The sequence below is a fragment of the Ambystoma mexicanum genome, chromosome 4q (genome assembly GCF_040938575.1).
Source record: "Ambystoma mexicanum isolate Mex_15411 chromosome 4q, UKY_AmexF1_1, whole genome shotgun sequence".
NCBI classification, from domain to species: Eukaryota; Metazoa; Chordata; class Amphibia; order Caudata; family Ambystomatidae; genus Ambystoma; species Ambystoma mexicanum.
In genome coordinates, this window is record NC_090928.1 from 86004234 (window position 1) to 86029511 (window position 25278).

The 25278-nt window shown below is 45.7% G+C and overlaps 1 protein-coding gene across 5 annotated transcripts in view; it reads right to left on the reverse strand.

The window, feature by feature from the left end:
• TPD52L1 (TPD52 like 1) overlaps positions 1-25278 on the reverse strand; it is a 1079922-nt gene that overhangs the window by 17276 nt on the left and 1037368 nt on the right. For 3 of the 5 annotated variants that reach the window (XM_069607517.1, XM_069607515.1, XM_069607518.1), the window contains one exon: positions 19857-19877. The exons of the other annotated variants lie outside the window; for them this stretch is intronic. In XM_069607517.1, the coding sequence (XP_069463618.1) occupies positions 19857-19877 (21 nt within the window). The remainder of the gene's footprint in view (positions 1-19856; positions 19878-25278) is intronic. 5 annotated transcript variants of the gene reach the window in all.

The following is a 25278-nucleotide window of genomic DNA, read 5'->3' on the forward strand; positions in this document are numbered from 1 at the left end:
CTCTAAATAAAAATAGTGTGGGACACAATGTTACAAAAAAGAAAGAAGTGCTCACAAATTGATATTTTGGGATGTTCAGGCCGTTGGCCTCCCTTCCCCATGTTTTCAACACTGTACAAGGCGGTATACTCAAGCTTAGCACAGTCTCTGGCTTTTTTAGCACGAAGATACCGTTCAATCATTAGCATCAGGGTCTTCCGTGCCCAAGTCTCTTTGCATTCCACAGTCTCTTTATTCAGAGGGCCTGATGTGACAAACAAACGATAAGTTCCTTTCCGCTTTCAGATTTTCACAAGCACTCAATTTCTTAGGCGATTCACTATTCACCTCGGATCCCCCTCAGCCGGGCTCAGATCCTCTCAACACAATGTTTGTAAATTATTTATGCACCCAATTCCTCGTAGGATATTCTTTTTTGGGTGACTCACGGTTCACCCCGGTTCCTCCTCAGTCGGGCTCACATCTTGGATACCCCTCAGCCCGGCTCAGATCTTGGATCTCCCTCAGTCGGGCTCAGATCCCTTTTAACACATTGTTGAATAAGTCTCCCTCTGAGAGGCTCAGACTATTCCAAACTTTACACAAACTTGCTTTAACCAACAACATTTTAGCTGATCTCCCTCTGCCGGGCTCGGACCAATTTCAACTATCCAAGACCTTTGAATGTTCCCAGGGCTTTGCTTTACCCGTTGCAGGACCACTTTCGATTTCACAATTCTTTATCACTCTTCAGATTTGCTACCTTTAAGCTGGATACCTAACAGAGACTTTTGAAGGGGCACCCACATAGTGCTGGACCACTCTGTCTGTGGTATCGTTTCTTGGCTTTAAAGTTCAATCACTCGCTGTGTTTAATTGTGTTGCTCCAAAGGCAATACCGTCTCTCCGTTCTCACCAAGAAGAGAGCCCATATCCAAGCCCGCATCTCTGCGGCATCTAACAACTCGGCCGAACTCTTTAAAATCTTCAAGGAGCTTGCCAACCCTGCTGCAGTCTCTACCTCTCCTGTCCCCTCCCAGGCCCTCTGCACTGCGCTGGCCTCTCACTTCATCTCTAAAACTCAGGACATCCTGTCCTCACTCTCCTCCTATCACCTCCCTCCCTCTCTTCCCCTGGCCCTGCTGCAGCCACCCATCTTCCCTCCTTCTCTGCCTTTCCCCTTTTTTCTGCTGACGATGTTTCCAGACAAGTCAGATCTATGAAAGTCTCGTCTAAACAGGTTCACCCCTGTTCCTCCAAAACTATCAAGGACCACATCGACTCCCTGGCTCCTGCCCTGGATGACTTTTGCAACCACTCCTTCGCCTCTGGAGTCTTCCCTTCCCCCCTCAAGCACTCCCTTGTGCACCCTCTTCTTAAGAAACCATCCTCCGACCCCTCCTGCCCAGCTAACTATCGCCCAATCTCCATCACTCCCTTCCTGGGCAAGCTCCTGGAGAAATTGGCCATCTCCCAGCTTAACCTCCATGCTGAATCTGTTGGTAGTCTTCATGACCATCAATCTGGCTTCAGAGCTGCCAGAATCACGGAAACTGCTCTCCTGAACATCCGTGAGGACCTGCTCTTGAACCTCGACTCCAACACTCCGTGTGTTCTCATTCTGCTCGATCTCTCTTCTGCCTTTGACACTGTCAACCATGCCATCCTGCTCAACCGTCTCCGTGATAACCTGGGTATCACTGGTCAGGCTCTGGCGTGGCTGACCTCTTTCCTTTCCAATCGACCCTCCAAGGTCCAACTGGGGTCCTTCCTCTCTGACATCTTTTTCTCCACCTGTGGTGTCCCCCAGGGATCTAATCTCTCTCCCTGGCTGTTCAACCAGTATCTGGCACTCCTTGCCCACCGCATCGCCGCTCTCTGCCCCAACTTTCAGTGCTATGCGGACGATACCCAGCTCATTTTCAGGCTACCCTCGGCCGCCTCCTCTCCTTCCCTCATCTCTGTCTGTCCGCTATCCAGGAATGGTGTGCCGCCAATGACCTCTGCCTTAATGCCAGTAAGACTGAGATTCTACTCATCGGCACACCCACTCCCTCCTTCCCTGCAGCCCTCTGGCCGGCCTCTCTTGGCCCTCTTCCTGCTCCTACCTGCAAGGCAAAAAACCTCTGGGCCATCTTCGACTCCACACTCTCCTTCTGTCCTCATATATCTGACGTCTCTAAGAAGTCACACTACCAGCTGCACCTCCTCAGAGGTATTCTTCCCTTCCTCTCCTTCCCCCAGAATCTCTCTGTCTCCCGATCCCTGGTTCTCTCGAAGCTGGACTACTGTAACAGCCTCTATCTTAATCTGCCTGCCTCCACTCTCCGCCCTCTGCAACTCATCCAGAACAGAACTGCGAGACTTGTCCTTGGCCTCAAGCCCAGGGACCGTATCTCTCCAGGACTGAAATCTCTACACTGGCTCCCAGTGGCTGGGAGGATTAAGTTCAAAACCCTCTGCATTGTCCACAAGGCCTTCTGGGGCCTAAATACCTTCAACTCTCTCTTCCTAAATATCTTCCTTCCCGAGCCCTTCGCTCATCCGTCTCCAACTCCCTCAGGGTCAGCCGCTTCTCGAAGCAACGAGCTGGGGGTAGATCTCTCTCCGCGGCAGGGGCCTCCCTCTGGAATAGCCTTTCTGCCTCCCTGAAACTTGAGGAGAACCATCTCCGGTTCCGGAAGCTCCTCAAAACCTTCCTCTTTGGCTTCTGCTTTCTCGCTCCCTCTCCCCTGCTAAATTCTTCACTGAAACTGCTCTCAATCTGCAACTGGGCCACTCTCACCGACCTCGGTCCTGGGCCCAGCCACTCTCCACTTGCACTGCCTCCCTGGCAACACCTGCACTGCGGGACTGTCTCTGCATCCCTACAGCCCCCCCTTCCCAGCACTTGTTTGCACTTACCTTGCACTTGCCACCAGCTGGCCCTATTTATTTATTTATTTCTTTTTATTCTACTTACTTTGTACTGCACTTCCCCCCCTCCCCCTCCCCTTGCACTTTCTCCCTTCCTCCTACCCCTGCACTTGCACGATCTGAATGACACCTGGCCTAGTAGGATCGTTGTCTGTCTTCCCCTTGTTCCCCCCTCCCTGCCTCGTCGCGCCTTGAAACACTTGTGTATAGGCGTGTTACAAATGCCATATCATATCATATCAAATCATTGCATCACTTCCCATGTACGCTTCAAACACTGTTCCCTTCAGTTTTCACTATATAATGTTAACGCTTGAACCCTTGGCTTCAGCACAGACCAGTTTGGTATATACTCACTGACTGAGCTGACTTCACTGGTGCTGCTTTGTTGTAGGAGCCAAGGACAGTACTACAGCGGCAAATGATACTCCCCACCTTGACTATCTACGCGGGAGAGCCCTGGGTACCTCTGACACACAATGCAGGATTCTTCAGCCTTGATTCCTGGTCTTACGTTTCCTATTCTCAAAGGTTCTTGAAAGTAAAGGTCTTTAGTTGAAAAGGTCAAGGGCACTTCCCTCCTTCCAATCCTCTTCGGTTTTGCAATCTTTCTCCATGTATTAAACTGCTGCTTCATTGTATACTTTGCCTTTCTCAGAGTGTGCTTTCCTGCTCCGCATTTTGTCCGAGTAGGGAAGTGTGATGGACGTCAGGTCTGTGTAATGGCCAGTAATTGCCTGACCATTGTATTGGGGCATGTCAGGTATGCGGATCGGGTGTTAGTTACCTCTCATAGTGAGCTGTCCATGAGAAAGTGTTCGTGTTTGGAAAGGTGTTAGGGGTGGAATTCCTAAGTATCCTACTTGGTAGGATGTGGTAAAGGCGTTACAGGGATGGGGATACCGTGGATACCTTATTTTTTTAAGCAAAAACAGAAAACCGTCTATCTATATAGACAATCAAAAATCTATCTATATAACATTATACACGTTATATAATTGCAAATCATATTTTTCCTAACAAATTCACAGCAGCCACAACGGTTACATGTGCTTACATAACCCCACCATTTCACTCAGACCTAAAAACATCAGATAGACCAAAGACAATTAAGCAAAATAGAGAAAAATAAAAATAAATGATGAGCCACTGCTGCAATTAAAACCAATTAATTAATTAGATACCATCTATAAAAAGATGCATAAAAGAAAAAGCACCTGAACACAAATCTCGGATTGCCTATTTCTACTTGCCCCTGCCTGTTGTTAAATTAACTCAAAATCAGGGACTGTAGCTTCAAGGAAGTGCACAATTGCAACCTTCACGGCTAATCTGGGACTTGTGAACAATAGTTTCCAGATTATACTCACATCCAAGTTAGAGAATATCATGATCACATTTTGAAATAGTTTAGCTCTAAGTACATTTAGACAAGGACATACCACAATCAAGTGCTGCAAAGTTTCTATTTGCTGTTTATCCACACAGTAACGGCAATCATTTTGAGTTGGCTTGATTTGTTTTCTTCTCGCCAATATTTCTCGGGTGTGCCATAAATTCAAGCGAAATCTCATGAATTGCCATCGTATATGGGGAGATGGACATTTAATTAGATATTCAGCCATCACACCCTGTCTTTTCCATCCAACCACTGAGATGTCAAAATCTCTGTACATCTGACAAGCCGCTAAATTCTTAATCCAATCACATTCGTAAATTTTCTTTTGTGCTAAATTTGGATTCATCACCAGTATCTCAATGCTTACCATAGCATCTGCCATTTCATTATATAATACTGTGCACCAGTCCCTAGAGAATCCAGTGCCATCCGGTGTCACACTCCCACCCCCCCGAAGACCCCTAACCCAGGTGATTTTCCGGCACTGGTCCACCCCCAGGAACTGGATCTAAAAGCGGTGGCCATGTTCTGGCTACCTGGATGACAGGTCCTCTGGGACTAGCGGTTGAGACACCTTCAGGTTTCTCACACTACTCTGCATATTTCCGAAGAGTGGTTATCTGGATAGTGCTGTTGGTGCCTTTTATGGTTCTACACACGGAAAGGGATAAGGGTAGAATGGTGCTGGTTCACGTATACTTAGGAAACAGGGAAATATGCCTTATTTGCACCTATGCGCCCAATCATGATGCTTCTGTCTTTTTCCATTAGTTGTATCCAAGGGTATTTCCCTAACGTGAATGTTTGTCGATATGGGGCAGAGACTTCAACTGCATGCTCAGCCCTTCTATAGAATGGTCCAATGGCAAGTATAGAAGACCGGCCCGCCTGCCAGGACCATGAATGTTTTGTTAAGAGACCTTCGGTTGGCGGATGTTTGACGGTCATTGCAGGAAGACACTCTGGATTATTCACTCTATCCCGCACCTCAGTCCATACACACTCGCATTGATTATGTGTTCATGGGCAGTGAGCACCTGGGTGAGTTTATTGAGGTTGAGTATAAGGTCAGGGTCCTTTTGGACCATGCACTGGTTCTTGTCACGTGGTAAAGTACATCTAATAGCCCACAGATCCACACATGAAGACTGAGAGCTGAATCACTACATGCCAAGACTTTTTGGGATTACATGCGGGACACAATTGTGGGTTATTTTGAAGCCAATGTTTGTAGTGTGGACAGAGTCAGCATCCTGTGGGACGCCTTTAAGTCTGTCATCAGGGTGTGGCCATAGGGAGACTGGTGGGTCTCTGAAAAGAAAGAATGCACGCCATATCTGAGTCCGAACAAGAAATCGGGGCTGTAGAGTGCAAAAATGCCCAGGCTGGGGGGGTTGCCAAGGATCTCACAGAGCTGAAACTGAAGTGCATGGCTGACTGGGATAGGTTAGGTAATGCAAAATACACAGAGAAGGTGCATGAGGGAGGGGACAACTTGGGGAGGTTGCTGGCTTGGTTGTGCTGACAGGAGGACAAGATGGAAATTATACATGCTATAAATGATTAATGTGGTATCACCTGGTACGCCCAAAGCGAGATAAATACCTTCTGCAGATATTATGTCTCCCTGCCTTGTACTTGGCGGAGGCCAGGGGCTGCAACAGAGATCTTGCTGATGCATTATCCCAGATAGAGTTGCGCCAATTGGACAGAGAGACAGCTGCTTACCTGGATGCCGATTTGACGGTGGAGGAGGTATAGTCCACCATATGGTGGAACCGGCTGAAGACTGAACAGCACTTTGATACATCCAGACCAGAAAGGTTATGTCCCAGGGAGAATCACAGCCAGTAACCTTCGGAGGTTGCATCACATCATTGATAGAACTGTCCCCTCTGATGCATCATTGGCGGTGGCCTCGCTGCATGCAATTAAGGCCTTAGATTCGGTCCGGTGGGACTGGCTGCATACAACACTGCAGTGATTCGGGATTGGGGCGGGCCTCCGGAAGTGGCTGAAACTGTTGTATGCCAATCCATCTGCAAAAGTTAAGACAGGCAGACACATCTCTAAGACCTGGCAGTTACAACAAGGCCCCAAGCAGGGATGCCCACTGCCCCCCTTGTTATTCATCCTTGCAGCATTTCTGAGAGACAAATATGTGGAAGAAGGCATCCGGGTGTATGGTGTGGCGCATGTGGTATTGTTGTATACTGATGGCATGCTGCTTTATGCACAGCACTCGCAGGTCAATTTACAATATTTGTTGGATGTCCTGGCCCACTTTGCAATGCTCTCAGGCATTACGGTTATTCGTGGCACATCTAGCTAGTTCCCTCTCGCTGGCCTGAGGGGGTGGTGCCGCGATCAGCTCCTCTCTCTGGTGTTGCCGTGGTGGGTTGACACTTTCAGATACCTGGAGGTTCACATTCAGCGTGATCCTCAGTCCTCTCAAGTACATAACATGCAGGAGGCTCTTGATCGGATAGTGGCGTCTATTGCCTTCTGGGTACAGCTCCCCCTGTCTATGAATGGCAGGGCAGCATTCCTGAAGATGGTGGTTCTACGTTGCCTTCTCTATCACTTTTTGCATGTTCCCTTTGCAGTACCTGAGCAGTTCTTTAACGGTTTGAATTCTATTGTTTTGGGATTTTTGTGGGGTGGCAGCAGGAACAGGATAGCCCTAAGCACACTCCAGACATCTTATAAGGAAGGGGTGGAATCAGGATACTCCACTTTGCACTGCATTACCTTGCAGGGCAACTGCAATTCGTGATGGGGTGGCTTGCTGATGAAACGTTGCTTGATAGGATGTTATAGCAGCCTTCGGTCTTACCATTTTTCCTGAAGAAGGTGCTTTGGGCACTGAGGATCCAGTTCGCCTTGATGCTGCATTTTCTGTCACAGGGTAAAATGATGTGGTGCAGGGTCTGGAGGCTGTAGGGTGTTACGGACCTATTCTACCCAGACATACCCCTGGCTGCGGTGCTTGCGGACCCCGGTGGAGGGCTGCAGTCATTCTGAGACACTGGGAGGCCAACAGTGTGGCCACTGTGGGGGATTTGTTTTTGGAAGTGTTACTGGCTGAGTATGACACGCTGGTGTAACAGTCCGTCATGGCCACGGGTCCGTTTCTTATGTACATATGGCTTCTGCAGGTCATTGAGAAGTGATGGCCCGAGCCTCAGCACAGTGCAGGGGCAACCCAGTCATGGCTGTTATGTATGATGTGTCGGAGGGGGGGGGGCATGTGATATACAGACTCTGAGTCATTCCTGAGTGCCCATTTTATGCCACGCCTGGGGGTGAGAGTGAAGTTGGAAGCAGACCTAGGCAGGGAATTTACGGACGCTGAGTGAGCACATATACCCCTCTATATATATATATATATATATATATGCAAAAAAGGTCTCCGGGAATGCCCAGTTCAAACAAATACAGTTGTATGTCATGCATAGGGCCTTATGATTCCTTACAGGTTCTCCCACTTTCAGGGTGTGGAAGTGTGGTGCTGCCCCAGCTCTGCACATCAGGAGGCCGATTTCATCCATATGTTCTTTTCCTGTCCAGTGATACAGGGTTTCTGGTAGGAGGCTGCGGAAAGGGTGTTCAAGGGTGGTCTAAATAAACGTTCATGGCCCTCTGAGACCTGCCTGCAGGGGTTATTTGCACACAGGTGAGGCATCTTACACCTGGCTAAAATTATGGATTTAATTTGTATACTAGCTAAGCAGAGAATCGCAAAGGCTTGGAGGTCGGTTGGTGACGCGCAATGTGGATGCTTGGTGAAGAACCTTAGGAGGTGGGCGATGGCAGAGACTGTTGTGTGGCACAGGGCATTAATTTCAAATGCTTTATCCCCTAATCTAACACCCCTTATTGCACTGCTCCATCCCCAAATTCTGGTACAAGAAACAGGCTGTATTTGGGCTTTATATTCTGTTTGATTAAAACTGTAAATCAAAACCAAAGGCAGTCGCCTAATTTTATTCTGGGGAAGTCAACAACAATATTATACAATTTACAGGCAGCGTGTCTACGAAAGGAATTTAAGCTGCCTGCTTTTGCTCTGTATTTACCAGACCCTCCAGCTTATAGCGATTTTGCGATCCCGCAAAATGCCGCAAAAACAGCCGTTTTGCGCAAAATGCCGCAAAAACAGCCGTTTTGTGCAAAAACAGCATCTTTTAAAAAAAATTTTTTTTTTTAAAAAACGATTTTTAAAAAAGTTATCTGCAAAAATTACTGTTTTAAGAAAAATTATACTCAGGGTGCCAGGTTCTCAACTTTTTTTTTTTTTACTCAAGAAATGAAATGCGCTAACACATCTCATCACTTGCGCCCCAAAAAAGTGCAGCCCAATCCACAAGGGACACATGAATGGGCACATTTTATATGCGCGCCCATTTAGATCGCCTTTTTCACCTCCTTGATCAAATAAAGTGGCGTTTCTGTCAATTTAAAAGCGCATCCCTCTTTCCAAGCAAGATGCACTTTTAAATGTGTAGAAATTGTAGGCAACCCTACGCGCACGGGATGTGGGGCTGCCACTGCATGACAGGGTCTTTCCTGACCCTGTCATGCATTTCTTTTAAGGTATGAACCGCTGCTGTGTCGCTTGCATTTCTGTTCCTCAAACAGGATAAAAATGCATTTTTTTGGGTCGCATTTTACAGCGGAAGGCACCTGGAGGGCCTGTCCCTGTGAAAGGCGCTGGGAGCTTGCAGAACACTGTCGGGAGAGCGATTCTATTCAAGGTACTGCCCATTTTGATGACGAAAATCTATCGAATGTTCCAATTTGAGCTATTTCGTCCAGTACTATTCGATCGATTTTTATAAATACTGAACATGTGTTGCGGGGGTGTCACCCGCTCCCCATGTTCAGTATTTTTGGTCTAGAGTGGTTGCAGAAGTGTTTTCCCCTTTTTCCTCAAAATTGGAGGCGGGGACAGAAAAAAAGAAAATAACGAAAAAGGGACCCTGCGGAGTCGGATCCGACCCACGTTAGAGGGATGGATCTGGCACCGCAGGGTTGCAGGGGAAGCGGCAGCGACCAAGCAGTTAAGTAGGGGAGAGGGTGGGGTGGTGGTGAAAGGTACATTTTGCCTTGTTTGGCTGAAGTATAAATCAATTCGCAGCAAAATTGACTACGGTCAATTCCGCCGCAAATAATTACACTTCGGTCAAACAACCCAGAACACCATTCAAGGCAGCTAGCGCACAATTTGCGCTACAGCTCAAGCCTGTGGAAATGCGCCGGTCACCTTTGAGAATAAGATGACCTTCTCATTTCCAAAAATGGGTTGTCTAAAAATAGCATATCCTCCGTTCTTTTTTTAAATGCCCCATTATTTGAGGAACTGGGTCAAAATGTACATTTAAAAAAATGGTTACACTATGAGAGAGAGGGAGAGTGATGGGTGAGATGTGAAGTGATAGGCAAGAAAGCAGAGGGAGAGCAGTGGGTCAGAGGACGAAGCGCTGCCCAAGAGAGCAGAGGAAGCAGTGATGCGGTGGGCCAGAAATCTGAGAGCGAGCAGATGTACAGAAAGTAGAGGGAGCGTGTGGTCAGTGAGCCACAAAGCAGAGAGGAAGCGGTTGGCCAGAAAGAGGCAGTGAGCTGCAGATTGGGAAAAAGGATGAGGGAAGAGTGCGATCGAATGGGAGAAAGGATGCAAGATGCAGAAGCAGCACAAAAGAATGAAGGACTGTATATTGCGGGAGGAATTGTAGAGTGTAAGGTGTGAGTTGGGAGTATGATTTGGAGTGTGGCAGGGGCTGGGCAGTGCAAATTGTGACTTGACAGTGTGACATAGCATGTGAGTATTTGTATGACAGAGTGAGAGGTTAAGGAATGCAAATTGTGATGGAGAGTTGGTGAGATGTGTGTTGGTGAGAGAGGTGTGTGGGTGTTTGGGGGATTGGAGAACATAGAAGGGGAATATTTTCAGCATTACAATTGATAATGATCAATTTAGTTAATACTATAAAATAGGCATGGACATTAAACCAGAAATGTAGCCAAATCAAACACTGTTCTGCCAAGCCAGAGACATTTGGGACTCTTGCTATTAAATGAATACAAAAGATACATAATAATGATACCCTGGCTCTCTTGTAGCCTTGCACGCTGCCTATTTCCTGCAATGTGGCAATCTTACACCCTCGAGTTAATACAAAATGTCCCGCAAAAATGCCGCAATAAATAAAGGTTTGTGCTGCAAAATTTGCCATTTCATGCTGCAAAATTTGCCATTTCATGCCGCAAAATCCTGGAAGGTCTGATTTACAAGTACTGAAACATCGAGTCAAATAAATAAAATATAGTTAAATGAAATTTCTAGATAACAATAAACAATAGAATGTCAGTCTTGCTGCTTGTTGGCCAGTGTACGTTTGAAAGGTTTTTGGGGATGTGAGGGCGATCCGGCTGCGACATCTGTCACCCCATTGATCGCTAGGGTTGATTCGGCTGATCTGGCTGGCTAGGAGGGTGTCTCCTTCTTCCCTCACCGCTACATATGCGTCCTTCCCAAAGCTGTGCGCTCGGTCGCAGAGAACGGCTGTTCCCCGTTAGAAGAAGTACCGGTCTCTGGTGTCTTCTGTGTATATGAGTAGCTGCGCCCCCCTGCTAGAACCTTCAAAACAAGTTTGTTTATGAAAGACTTTTGGCAACTACTACTACTATTTTCTCCAACATCAACGACAAGTGTTGATATCCAAGACGGTTTTCACATAAAACATTCAATTGCAGTTTCTCTTATGCCATTCTATTGGCACCAGAGAAAATCAACATCAAACATGTATATTTATAATATTCAAAATACATTTCCATATTTATATCTTATTCGAATATGTCTATAGAATACTGTTGGCTTCTAGTGTATGCATGCATATAACATACAAGCCATGGCCAGTTGCATCAAGAATGTATAGGCTTGGGTTTAGGGAATCTGTGCTTTCAATTTTGGGAACACAATTCCAATTCCATTTCACTTTGTCAGTCCCCTTAAAGGAATAGTTCACTCTAAAATTGTATTGGCTAAAAAGATCCAAGCCATGATCAAAAATATATATAAAAAATATTTTTTAAGAAAGTTCCCATGTAAACTTTTGAGCAAATGAGGCTCAAAGTCACACATTTCAAGCACTAGGAGGTATCCATTTTGTGAAATGGATGAGTCTCCTGTGCTTGTGTTAATCTCTGCCCTTGTGGCACTAATGAAGCAAAAGCCAGCCAGCTGTAATAAACAAAAGCTACCAGCACGTGGTTTTTGCTTCATTACTGCCGGAGAGCAGAGATTAACACAAGCTGCTGCTGGTAAGTGCTTTTAATTTCATTATTTTTACTTTGAGTCTCCTGGGCTCCTCCAGCTTGGGGGAGCCCGGGAAATGTATTAATGCTTGCGGAGGCTTTCGCTTTGAGTCTCCTGGGCTCCCACAATCCGGAGGGATGGTGATTTGCAGCAAGATGGCAGGCTGACAGACTCCCAAGCTGAGGGCTGTTCACTGGGCTTATCTGCATGACCCCGGGTTCCCTGGCAAACTGTGACAGAAGTATCACCATCAGCTCTAGGTAATATAGGTCAAAAGTGAGGAAATTACAGTGTGCCTGGCAAGCAGTCAGATAGGGAAGCAAATTGTTTCATGTGCAATGTTGTGGCAATAAGACCCGAGGCGGCGGGCCAATATCGCCGTAGTTATAGGCCCGAGTGTAGCGAGGGCCTTAACGAAGCCCCGGGGGCATTACCATAGGCAGTATTGGCCTGCCGCCGAGGGTCTTATTGCCATTAGCACCCCAGCCTGTTAGACCGGGGTGTTAATGGCATTTTTTTTTCTGTTTCGCCGCATTTCGAAACAGAAAAAAAAAAAAGAAAGTAAATGGCCGCCGGGAAAGTAAATGAGTTCGTTTTCCCTTTCCATGTCGGCCATCGGGAACGGACACGCTGGGAACACAAGTGTTCCCAGCGCGTCCGCTCCCGAAAAAAAAAAGAAAAAAAAGAAGCAGAGGGAAAGGGGGGTTGGGATGGTGAGAGGGTGGAAGGGAGGGAGGGGAAGAAAAACAAAAACGTACCTGCGTCCCCGCTGGGGGACGATGGAAGCCTCCAGCCGTGGGGAGGCGCGGAATGGGGATTGCCCACTCCGTGTCTCCACACTGCTGGAGCCTGATATCGTTGCCCAGCAGGGACGCAGGAGCAAAAAGGTAAGTGGGGTAGGGAGGAGGGAGGGAGGGAAGTAAAAAGAAAAAGCTTACCCGAATCCCGGCGGGGGGCGAAGGCAGCCTCTCAGTTGTGGGGAGGCTCAGAGCGGGGATGGCCCCGCTTCAAGCCTCCTCATTGGCTGAGGGGCTGCCACGCCCCCGCCGAGGACAAGGCGGCTGGAATCCCGGACGAGAATCGAAGAAGTTGATGTGTGCAAATACTCTAATAAAAAGCATTTTGCATTCTTATGTACACATAGTTTGTATCACATAATGTAATTGCCTGAATAGTTTTGAATTTTAATATCACATAAAAACAAGGAATTTGTGTTTTTATTACATGACTGCATTTCATTAGCGCATAGACTGAGGTTCAACAGGGGATAGGCTTATTTTACCATAGGTGGTTATTCATTTAAACACATGTGGTAAAATATGAAGTAGGTTTTTTTCCCTAATAAGTGAGTCTTAGGAGTGCCTGACATGTGTGTACAATTATCTGTTCATAATGAGAAATATATTTTGCACTTTGGCTGTTAGAGCATAAATCGGCATTGTACATAAGGTGCTGAGGGGTGGAAATTGCATTACATACAAAGTGTACCAAGTCCAGTGTCTGGTCCAGTGAGTAACCATGATAGAAAAAGAACATTTCTTAGACTATATTCTGAGGAGAGTCTTACCCCTGTACACGGGGATCTACCGACAAATTATTCCAAGGGATATTATACCACAATAAAATACCAGTATTTATCACCATAATAAAATACCACAGAGTTAGTTGCAACTCTTCCAGAAGATATATCTAACAATAGGCATCACATGTAAATATCCATAATTTTATAAAAACCAATACAATAAATATGGAATCTAGAAGTGTCCAAACTCCTAAACTTTTCTCTAAAAGACCCTACACTGTAAAATAGAACCTTATACTGATGGTCAATACCTCTGCCTACCTTAATGTTAAGGTCAAATATATAACTTGTGCTATGAGTATCAATATTGCAATGCGTAATCATATTAATGCGTACACCTAACATGTTTCTGTCATACATGCATAATGCTCGACATTATTCAGGGGCGATGAAACCATATTATATCTCCTCATAAAATTGTCGCCTCTGTCTGAGCATTTATGACGTATTGACCATCCTGATTGATGTGATTGCACAGGTATGGCATAGTTAGAAGATGTGGTTAGAATTTACACATTTACTGTCATTGTTAAAACATTGAACCTAGTGATTCACAGTAGTGCCTTTGTGCAATTTTGTGTTTATTTTATTTTGTCTATTGTAGTTGGTTTACTATTTATTAATGTAGCTGCGATTGGGTCACGTGATTAGTAGCTTGGAACAAGTGTCTGGAACCCTGTGGAAGAGCTGTTGGTCCACAAATGATAACCCATAAGTAGGGGCGACAATATGAGGAGATACAATATGGTTTCATCACCCCTGTAAAATGTCGAGGATTTTGCATGCTTCACAGAAACATTTTGGGTGCACGCGTGAATATGATTACACATTGTAATATTGATACTCATAGCACCAATTGTATCAATGACCTTGACATTAGGGTAGGCAGAAGTATTGACAATCAGTATAAGATTCTATTTTAGAGGAGAGAGCCACGAGGAACAACTCATACAGATAACCCCATCAAGGAAAACAATCAAATATCTGAGGGTAAATACTAGGCTGGATATGATGTTTATAATACTGCCTACAAATGCCTTAAATGCTTAGGTGGGGGATCAGGCTCAGTGACGGTTAATGTTAGATGTTGACATTTGTTGTGTTTTCCTCTCACTTGATTTATGCACAAACTGTAAAGCCCCAACTTTTTTCCTTCTTTTTTTGACTGCTGGGGATCTGTTATGTGCTGGGCAGAAGGAATGCTTCTTTTGCAGAATATTTTGGCCCAGAATGGATTTCGGAGATGTCTCTGGAACTTCCTGAAACAGTCAGAGAAAGATATGGAACTTATACAGGAAACAAACCTGTTGCTCAGGGATGAATATACACTAAAATGCATGGCCTACCAAACAGAGGTGTTTGCATTAGCCTTGACCAAGTGAGCCGTGTGGCAATTCTCTTTAGAAGGGCTTCCCAGCTCTGAATCCTGCATATTTAAAGAGATTGGGGATACAGGTTCTGGTGAGGGGAATATTAGCAACCATAAAGTCACACTATCTTCTATATATGCCCCTAATGAGAACCAAGGGGTGTTTTTGTTGTCAGCCCTTGTACCAGAGATCTTGCAATTTGCAGAAGGAAACTTAATTTTGGAGGGTGATCTAACCATTATTATAGAGAAAGCCCTGGACTACTTCAAGTATTTAGTCCGCATTGGCCAAATATAAAAAGGAGTACTCTGATATGATATGATACTTTATTTATATAGCACCTACACAAAATGTGTTTCAAAGCACTTCAAGGCAAGGGAGGGAACAAGGAAAATACAATGACATTCTTACATGCCAAGAACAGTAAGGATGTGAAACTAACTATCGTAGTCGGCCTGACGACATTTCAGATACTGCAAGAGCTAAGACATAGATAAGGAATGGAGGGGGAGAGTGGGAAGGAAATGGAAACAGACAGGCGACTACCATACTAGTCCTGATGACATTTCTGGTAGAGCCGGAAAAAAACAAGAGGTGAGAGAGAGGGGTGCAGAAAGGTAGGGGAGAAACAAAACAAGCGACTATCATTTTAGGCCTGACTACATTTCAGATAGTGCTGGAGGTGGGGTGGGAAAGAAAAAACAAGTAAGGGGAGAGAGGAGGAGAAAGACGAGGTTGATATCATACTAGGTCCATGGACAATCCTGATAGATTAAGTGCATAGAAGAAAATAAGGGGAGGAGAGAGGAAAAGGGAGAAGGGAAAGGAGGGAAGAATAGAGAGTTAGCAGTAAAAAAGAGTGGAGAAGCAAGAGGGGAGAGTGAATACAATTGCAGAAGTCAGTAGTAACACATAATGTTGCAAGCCAGGATACAAGATGAAGATGGGAAATGCATGATTCAGGGCCACCATGAGTACAAGATGCAAAGGAATTTCAGCATGAGAGTTGAGAAAGGGTGATGCACCATGAATGAATGAAGTCCATAAAAGTCAAATCCAGCATTGACCACAAGACAGTGATGGTGAAACTAGAATGTATCAGGACAGACTCCTGCGGAAGTAGGCTTGAGTGGGGTGAGGAGGGAGCAGGGTAGAAGAATCAAGCAAAACAGGCAACACCTGTGAGCGACAATGGGGGGGCACAAGGGAACATCGCGGGCGGACCAGAGGGAGTAACACATGTTGGTGCATGCTTACCTGCTTTCTGAAGTCCAAACAGGAATTGCCCTTTTCTTCGTCTGCCATTCGCTTAGGATGCCCGGGCGAGAGACACCCTTGATCTAATAGTTAACAGCAAGAAGGAAGAGGCAGGGCTAAGAAGGTGGGTGGTGCTTGCTAAGTGGTGAAAGAGCGGCAGGCAGGAGGGCATCATGTGGGCGGGGCTTAGGCCAGGTGACCTACATCCACTTGCACCAGCACCCCATCTGCAAAGGAAAAGAGGCTGGAGGTCTCCTTAAGTAGGGAAAAAGAGTGGCAAACAGGAAGGCACCAGGTAGGCGGGGCTTGCTAAGTGGTGAAAAAGAGCGGCAGGCAGGAAGGCACCATGTGGGCGGGGCTTAGGCCAGGTGACCTAGGTCCACTTGCACCTGCTCCCCATCTGTAAAGGAAAAGAGGCTAGAGGGCTCCTTAAGTAGGAAAAAAGAGCAGCAAACAGGAAGGCACAGGTGGGTGGGGCTTTCTAAGTGGTGAAAAAGAGTGTCAGGCAGGAAGGCACCAGGTGGGCGGGGCTTGCTAAGTGGTGAAAAAGAGCGGCAGGCAGGAAGGCACCATGTGGGCGGGGCTTAGGCCAGGTGACCTAGATCCACTTGAACCTGCTCCCCATCTGTAAAGGAAAAGAGGCTAGAGGGCTCCTTAAGTAGGGAAAAAGAGCAGCAAACAGGAAGGCACAGGTGGGTGGGGCTTTCTAAGTGGTGAAAAAGAGTGTCAGGCAGGAAGGCACCAGGTGGGCGGGGCTTAAGCCAGGTGACCTAGATCCACTTGCACCTGCTCCCTATCTGCAAAGGAAAAGAGGCTGGAGGGCTCCTTAAGTAGGTGAAAAAGAGCGGCAAACAGGAAGGCACCAGATGGGCCGGGCTTGCTAAGTGGTGAAAAAGAGCGGCAGGCAGGAAGGCACCAGGCGGGCGGGGCTTAGGCCAGGTGACCTAGATCCACTTGCACCTGCTCCCCATCTGCAAAGGAAAAGAGGCTGGGGGGCTCCTTAAGTAGGGAAAAAGAGCGGCAAACAGGAAAGCAACAGGTGGGCGGGGCTGGCTAAGTGGTGAAAAAGAGCGGCAGGCAGGAAGGCACCAGATGGGCGGGGCTTAGGCCAGGTGACCTAGATCCACTTGCACCTAGTCCCCATCTGTCCTGAGTCAGGAGTTGAACATATTTGGTGTTCCTTATACAGCGTGGAAAGGAACTTCTCATTCTTTTTATATGTCCACCTTGTTTATCCCAGAAAATATTATTTCCTGACCTCTCATGCATGAATACATTTATAGTTTTACTGTTGAGAATTTAACCCTATCCGACCACTGCTCTATAATGCTGAGTTTGGCTGCTGTGTGGAGAGAACCTGGGGAGACTATTTTGATGCTGCTTCCTGAACTAACATGTTTTTTTACAATAATTGGGACACATTTTAAACAGTCATGATAAATCTGTTGGGATAAATGAAGGAATTTACAAGAATACGCTCCATAAAATATGAAGAACTGTCGAACAAATTAAGCAAATTGGAGGCTGAGTGTACGAAAACCTGTTCTATGAAGGGAGGGAAAAAGCTTTCTTTTGTCAGAGGGCAGATGAACACAGCCTCATTTCACGTTGGGCGGTGTGTCAACATTGGCAGAAATGCAGCAGTAATTTTGTTACTGCCGCATTACCACACCGCCCAACTGAGAGCTTGATGGAGAGGAGGAGGATTCACCTCCAGCTAAGAACATCGCGTTCTACCATCAAAAGGTTATCCCTATTATAACCTACAGGAGCGATGCAATAATCAACACAACTCAGATAAACTGGCATAGACTAGAAGCTTCTTTTTGGCGCAAGATCCTGAAACTCCTAAACAGTTATCCCATGGCTAGAATACGATTTGAAGTGGCACTGCAATCTCTTCCCTCTATCGTTTTGTGGAAACAGCTGGATTTTCTACACAAATTGAAAAACGATGATAAATTACCGGCCATTCAAATTTTGCGGGAGACCCCACATGCCATGGAAACTTGCATTTGAACGTTGAATGTGAAATGAAAACATCACCATAGAAATGCTCATAAATCGTCTTCAATGTGCCAAGGTGAAGATCCAACAAAACGACTGGACAAAACCAATATATGCGAAAACAACGTACACTATGAACCTTCAATGTGCAACCGACATTCGAGCGATGAACAAACTTCCTCGGTACTTGTCACTCTTTCCGGACCCGACTATTCATAATATGTTCATGAAAATCCGCCTAAACATTATGCCAACTCGGCAAAGACTAGCAACTATTAGACAAATTTCTAAGTCTGAGAAATTCTGTCTATTCTGCTTAAACCAGAAAATCCCCGAAACGCTGCACCATCTCATCATGGCATGCCCTGCCCTCTCTGAGAAGAGAGAACTGTTTGGAGACTTTTTAAAGATATCTATTCAGCACGAAGAAGGTGACTCCAGATGGACCAAGATCCTGAAGGGTCAGGACAGGAAGTTGATGTACACTGTTGTCTTTGTCACATCTTGGCCTCCGACAAACCAACAAACTAACGTGCTGTAGTTTGAGACAGACCCATTAGAAATGTCTGCCAAATCTGTCGTTGTATGTGAGTTAAGATGCGCACATTTTAAGATATCTATGTGATGAAGCCTACAAAGGTTTAAATGAAAGGTTTATCTTTAAACTATATCATTTTGAAATAAAAAAATTAAAAAATGGGGGAGGCTTTTAGATTATTTGGGAAAAAGAGAATAGGGATATATTCTGCCCTGTATGCCGTTGGGCTTTGATTGGCATTAAGTTAAAAATTTGAAGAATGGACAGGAGAAGGGGGAAATGAGACCTGAATGTAACCCATTAGGTATAACAGGCCTAGACATGCATTTGCTGTATGTCACCTCCGTTTATATGAGTTGCATGGTAAAAAGATCTTGTCGATTAGTTTATGCAGATTAAGAGTGGGGTGATTGAGGGTGGGCCTGGGAACATTCCAAACTGATTAAGAGAATATGCTATGAATCAAATGTTTTACATGACACAGTTTGTGTGAAAGGAAACCCTTAATAAAGTGTTTTGGATTAATAAAATGAAGGGGGAGAAAATAATTGGTGAATGGAGATGGTGAAGTAGATGAGTGGGAGGTCAGAGAGTGAGGGGTCAATAAAGCAGAGTTTACACTGGAGGATAGGACGATGAGAACATGAGTTCCATAGATTTGAGCAGGAAGGTTAATGCAGTTGACCAGGGGATGGTCAGAGAGAGAGAGCGTGGAGTCTGCCTGTATTTGATGGGCCTTTGTCACATTGGAGAGGTTGTGGTTGCCCACAATGGCAGTTGAGATTTCATCCAGGAGCGTTTTAAGTAACAGGACCATTTCAAGGAAGAAGAGATTTAGGGTACCAGTAAGGCATTAGAGAAGGATATAGTAATAGGGGTGGGAGCAAGACGTTGGACAGAGATGAATTGAAAGGCAGAGAGAGTACAGTCAGAGAAGAGAAGAAGGGCTGATGGTGTGCCCTGCTGAATGTTAGGCCAACACCATTGCCTTATCTGTCAAATCGAGGAGAGTGAAAGAAGGAGTAAAAATCAGTATGGACAGCGGGTGTAATGAGGGTATATGCAGGTTTTGGTGACTGCCTTCAGGCAAAGTGTGATGATGCGAGTTGAAGTGGTCAGTGAGGACAGATATTTTTTTGAAGATTCACTGGACATTCCAGAGACCAAAAGTGAGGTCACTAAGTGAACAGAGGTTGAAAAAGCAGGAGGGGAGTAACTGGTGGGAGACAGTGGGCAGATGAAGTTGGAGATGTAGGATGTGACCGAGAGGAGCAGCTAGTGCGCTGTTTAGAGGGTGAGTGGAGGATAAGGATGGGACAAAGGAAGTAGTAGGACTGAGGAAGTGGTGGGACTTAACAAGTTGGGTGGCAGAGTCCCCCAAGGCGAGAGGGGGAGAAATGAAAGTGATGAGGAGACGTACGATAGGCAGGAGCATAGGTAGTGTTGCAGGATTGCAGGGTACAGATGAATCATAGGGAGGCAGTGCTTACCTTGTATTCCAATAATGTAGGCTGGTAATGAAAAAAACAACAGTTTAAATAGGCCATTAGTGGCCAGAAAATGAGTGACCAAAAACAGATTTAATAGGCTGATGCTGGTAGCAAGTGACAAAGGGGAACGTGTGGATGGGTGGAGGCTGGTTGGCACGTAAGTACTGTAGAGAAGAGGGGAGCGAGGGAAGGACACCCCTAAATGAGAATGCAGCTTACTGATGTACAGGAACAGTCAAGGTGTACACAAGCTTCCATCTTGACATCATGAAGGGTGGTCATGTGGAGTATAGAGCGAGCTTGGCGAATAGGCTAAGAGGCATTATCCATTGTCAGCCTCCCTTTACTGAGCCCCCTCTGGCCTGGGTAATATAATGGGGGCATGAGACCTACACTAGTGGTCTACATCGGGTTGATAATGTTTGCAAGCTGTGGGAACAGGGCCCCAGACCTCTCCATTCCCTTCACCAACTATGGAGCACTCTGCAACGCATGCTGAGTGCAGAATTGAATCGGGGCCGCCAATGGGTGTAGAGCTAACAGTTGCCAAGAGCTGTGTCTGTAGTCCATGGTGTTCATCTCCTTCATGTGTTGGGAGGGTGTAGGTGCTGTTGAAGCAGTAGAGTCATTTATGTGGTGTGGTCCGGCTTCCTAGTGCCAAAATGCAGACTAAGGGCTTGCATCGCTTGGTACATCCAAGTGTTCGGCTTTGGGCCAACAAAACTTTCAGGCAGCAGGAAGTCAGACTCCTAAGCTACAACATGCCAATTTCACCACACTCTAAAGCTATGTCAGAGTTGCTTCTATGTAGACCTTGTAAATAATAGATTATAATCACAATTTACCCTTTGTCCTGGTAAACAGTACCCTTTGAATTGGTTAATGTTTCAACATTTTACTTTTTGCCAGGACAATGGGTACAGCTGGCTATCTTCCCTCTAAAGCACATGCAGATCTGATCCCATGGTGTCCTTGTCAATAGCAGGGAATATGCACTATTTATCCTTAGGTAGACTGTGAACATTAGCATGTCCACACCTAGATAGAATTCTGAACAGTGGCCTGCGCCGCATCTAGATAGGATTGTGAAGGCCAACAAGTGCCACACTTAGTCAATACTGTGAATGTTAGCATGCTAAAGGTCAGGTAACCCACTAACCAATATAACCTCAAACTCTGCATACTTATCTCACTCAAAAACTCACACAACCATCTCTCGCACCACAAGCCGCACGCACTTCACAACACTGCAACAACACATAAGCCGGAGCAACAGCACACGCGGACCGACACCGATCCAATACCCGCACCAAAGCTCAGCATCCGGTGTATACCGAGTTGAAGCTGCCAACAGAACACCACTGCTCTCACTATCCTACTCCCTCTTCACCTTACTAACCCACCCCCCCTTATCGTTTACAGATCCGCCAGAGCACCTGGAGACCAATTCCGTTGGTGACGGTGCGTGGTACAAATACCTTTAACATTTAACATTCGTCCTGGTAAATCGTAAAGATTCTGCACTATGTACCCTTCGCCTGGGTAAAAGTAGCAAAACCTCTCTGTTCAGTAGAAAAATCGGTTGTGCTGACTAGATATTTTATAAGGTCCCCCTGAGGGCCTCCCTGGTGTTCTTGTTAAGAGTCGAGAATTTGCACTGTTTACCCATCCTGGTAAGTAGTAGAGATTCTGCTCTATTCTGCACTATTTAATCTTTGTCATTGTAAATTGTAGCATGAATTCATTATTTATCAGCAGAATGGGTATTGCTGACTAGCTCACCAATAAGACCATGTCAGAGTGGTTTCCCTGCTGCAACTGTACATAATAGAGTAGATGGACTATTTACCCTTTGTGCTGGTAAATAGCAGAGATTCTGCACTATTTCCTCTTTGTCCAAGTCAATAGTACAGAGTTTGCACTATTTAGCCTTTTTGTCCTGGGAAATAGTTGAATGTCTCCAATATTTTCACTTTGTGCTTGTAAATTGCAGGAATTCTACAAATAAAAAGCTTCTGAACTATTTAACCTTTGTCCTTGTAAACAACAGAGATTTTGCACTATTTACCCCCGTCCTTGTAAACAGTAGAGATTCTGCACTGTTTACCCTTCATCGTTGTAAATAGCAGAGATTCTGCACTATTTACCCTCACCCTTGTAAATAGTAGATTCTGCACTATTTTCCCTTTGTCATTGAAAACTGCAGAGATTCGGCACTATTTATCCCTCATTCATGTAAACAGCAGAGATTCTGCACTATTTATCCCTCATCGTTGAAAATAGCAGAGATGCTGCACTATTTACCGATTGTCCTGGTTAATAGCAGAGATTCTGCAATATTTACCGATTGTCCTGGTTAATAGCAGAGATTCTGCAATATTTGCCCCTCACCCTTGTAAATAGTAGATTCTGCAAAATGTTCCCTTGTCATTGAACACTTCACAGATTCTGCAATATTTACCCTTCATCCTTGCGAATAGTAGGGATTCTGCAATATTTACCCCTCAACCTTGTAAATACCAGAGATTCTGCAATATTTACACATCATCCTTGTAAACAGCAAAGATTCTGCCCTATTTACCCCTCGTCCTTGTCAATAGTAGAGATTCTGCACTATTTACCCTTCATCCTTGTAAACAGCAGAGGTTCTGCACTATTTACCCCTTGTCCTTGTAAATAGTAGAGATTCTGCACTATTTACCCTTTGTTTTTGCGAATGGATGGTACCTTTTTGCAAGATAAATGCCCTCTCTTTTCATGCAGAGCCAAGCCCAACAAGGACAACAAAATGGCAGAGGTGCGCTATAAAGGGCCACTTCCATTCCATAATGTTGCTGATTGTGTGCAGCCTCATCACGTGATTCATTTGTACAGTAGGGGATATCAATGTTTCAAGGGGTTGATGTGTACCGCTCTAGTAAGCCCGAAGGAAGAGAGCTCTTTTTTGATTATTTTCATTTTTTTCTTAAACAGCGGCTTTCAGGCACAGCAGTCACCTTTGCTCTCGTCAATAGAACCAGAGTCCATGGTGTTTTTAAAGATGCACTGAAACGTATGTTGTGCTTGTCTGGGTCATGCCGCGGGCTACTATAGTGGAGAAGTTGGAACCTTGTTTCTGGCTGAGGGCTGAACACCATTGCATTGGAAAACAATATTCGTAATGACTATGATACACTATACAGTAGGTCTAGGTCAAATGCATTTTGTGGTACACATATTTGCAAAGCACAAGGATTAGTGAGCGCATCTGCCAAATAGCTAGGTCTGCAGGAAGGAATATGTGCAGCAGTACAAGACAATTTTGCACTGGGCCAGACAATACATTTCCCCTATGCAAACATGCAGTTTTTGTATTGGGAGTCCAAATATCTCAACTCTCCATTCTCAAAATAAAAAGAAACGTTAATGCACAGAACCCAGTCGTACAGATTCATCATTTTACTTGTTTTTATTTAGTTTTAGCTAGAGATGCAATTAAGGGGTAATGCAGAACACCGCTGTACACTGTCTGAATAGAACCAGTGACAGAGCCAGGGTGGGTGGAGGCGAGGGGAAGGCCGCCCCCATTCCCCATCACTCCCCTGGTGCCCAGTGCCAGCCCAGTGTGCCACACAACCTCCTGCGGGTGGCCTATTCCACCAGCCCCCCCCCCTCCCCACCAAAAGCTGCCTTTGAACCATAAGCCTTTGAACCATAAGTAAGTGTGTTCACGGTCTTTACAGCACTCTACAGCACTCTACAGGCATACATTCTGAGCATGAGTGTGAATGTGCTTACCCAGGGCATAGGCTGTAATCATGCACGCTGTGGCCAATCAGCCACACTGCAGAGTGGCTGATATTAGTAACACGCTAGTTAATCACCAGGCCTCAGGAGTTGTGGTGCAGGTTTACCGAATCTCTGTTGTGGTTTCTGCCGTCTCACAGGATCAGAGACAGACGCAAAGGATCAGGAGTTGGCTGGCGTGTTGGAGAGGACACAATCCAAAATGGCTGCTAGATGCTTTATGACCTAAGAAGCACATATCGTGTGAAAGAGGCATAAACCGAGAGAATTCTAGGAAGACCGGATGAGTTTACCACACTCAGAAATAATCAGGAGTTGGAAAAAGGGGCACAGGAGAATCACACTACGGGGTGGACTGGGAACCAAAAGAGGCCCTGGAAATAATGTTCAAAGTGGCCCCATATTAAACATTTTCAGCAAGCACCACCTTTCTCCTACAGGAAAATGTGGAAATACTGCACAAAAGAAGCCCAGGGAGCAGGGGCCTACCAGGAAACCTCCAGAGTTCCCTGTGGGCCAGTCCACCCCTGCACCCTATTATCCAGCTTGTGACATGAGTATGGAGAGATTGAAATCAAGCAGCTCTGTGGCATCATGGTTTTGAAACCATGCTGTCAAAAGGGGGACCTCCACCTTGGATGGGACATTTCTAAATGGCGCTACCAACCCCTGATGACACTCTGGGGCTGATTCACAGAGCGTATGCGCCATTATAAAACGCTTCTGTGAATCGGGCCCTATATCACAGTTACCAAGAAAGAACAGTCTACTACACCTGGATTGCCACAAGAATGCTAGAATTTAGCAATATTGCATACACAGGTACATTTCTGCGTAATTCAGTTTACACTGAGCGCTACCATGAGAAGAACAGAAACATGGAGATCCCAAGGAGCATTCCCGCTCCAGAAAGGTGCCGAGTGGGAATGCAACCTGGAAGCGAGCCCTGATTAAGGTACAGACCATAATGTCGCTAATCTGGAGGCAAGACAGTTAGAGGGCAGAAATCCTATAAACAGACATGATTAAACAAACCAGATCTAAAATATAATTATGGTCTACATTTAAGAGTGGCTAGGCACGGTAGGGCCTGTAGGGGAGGGCCACACCCTAATATAACTAGTGAGCGTTTTTTAGAGGTGTGTGGGTGTTTTGAAAAGGAGACATCTTTGGCAAGGGTTGGGATTGGACAGAGAAGGAGGATGAGGGGGAGTAAATTCGTGGAGGCTGGGAAGATGTGGGAAGAAAGGAGCGGAGGAGGAGTGAAGTGGAGAACAGGGACGAGTTGGAAGAAGGAACAGCAGAAAGACTGAGGTAAGTGGAGGAAGAGTTAAAAGGGAGAGGAGGAGTACCTTTGAGAGGTGCCTGGAGAAGATACTTGGAAGAAGAGTAAATTAAGAAGGTGGTTGGAGGAGAAACCAGGAGGAGAGAGGTTGAATGCAGTAATGAGGCAATTGAAGGAAATACGAAGAGGGGGGAGGAGGGGCCCCTTGAGGATTAGACGAAACCTCAGGAGAAAGCAGGTGGGGATCATTGGAGAGGCAGTTGAGGAAGACCCTCATGAAAGGGCTGAAGAATAAAAAAGGTGTTTAGAGAATGAGAAGGTGGAGGAAACTAATCTATCAGAGAGGGAGGT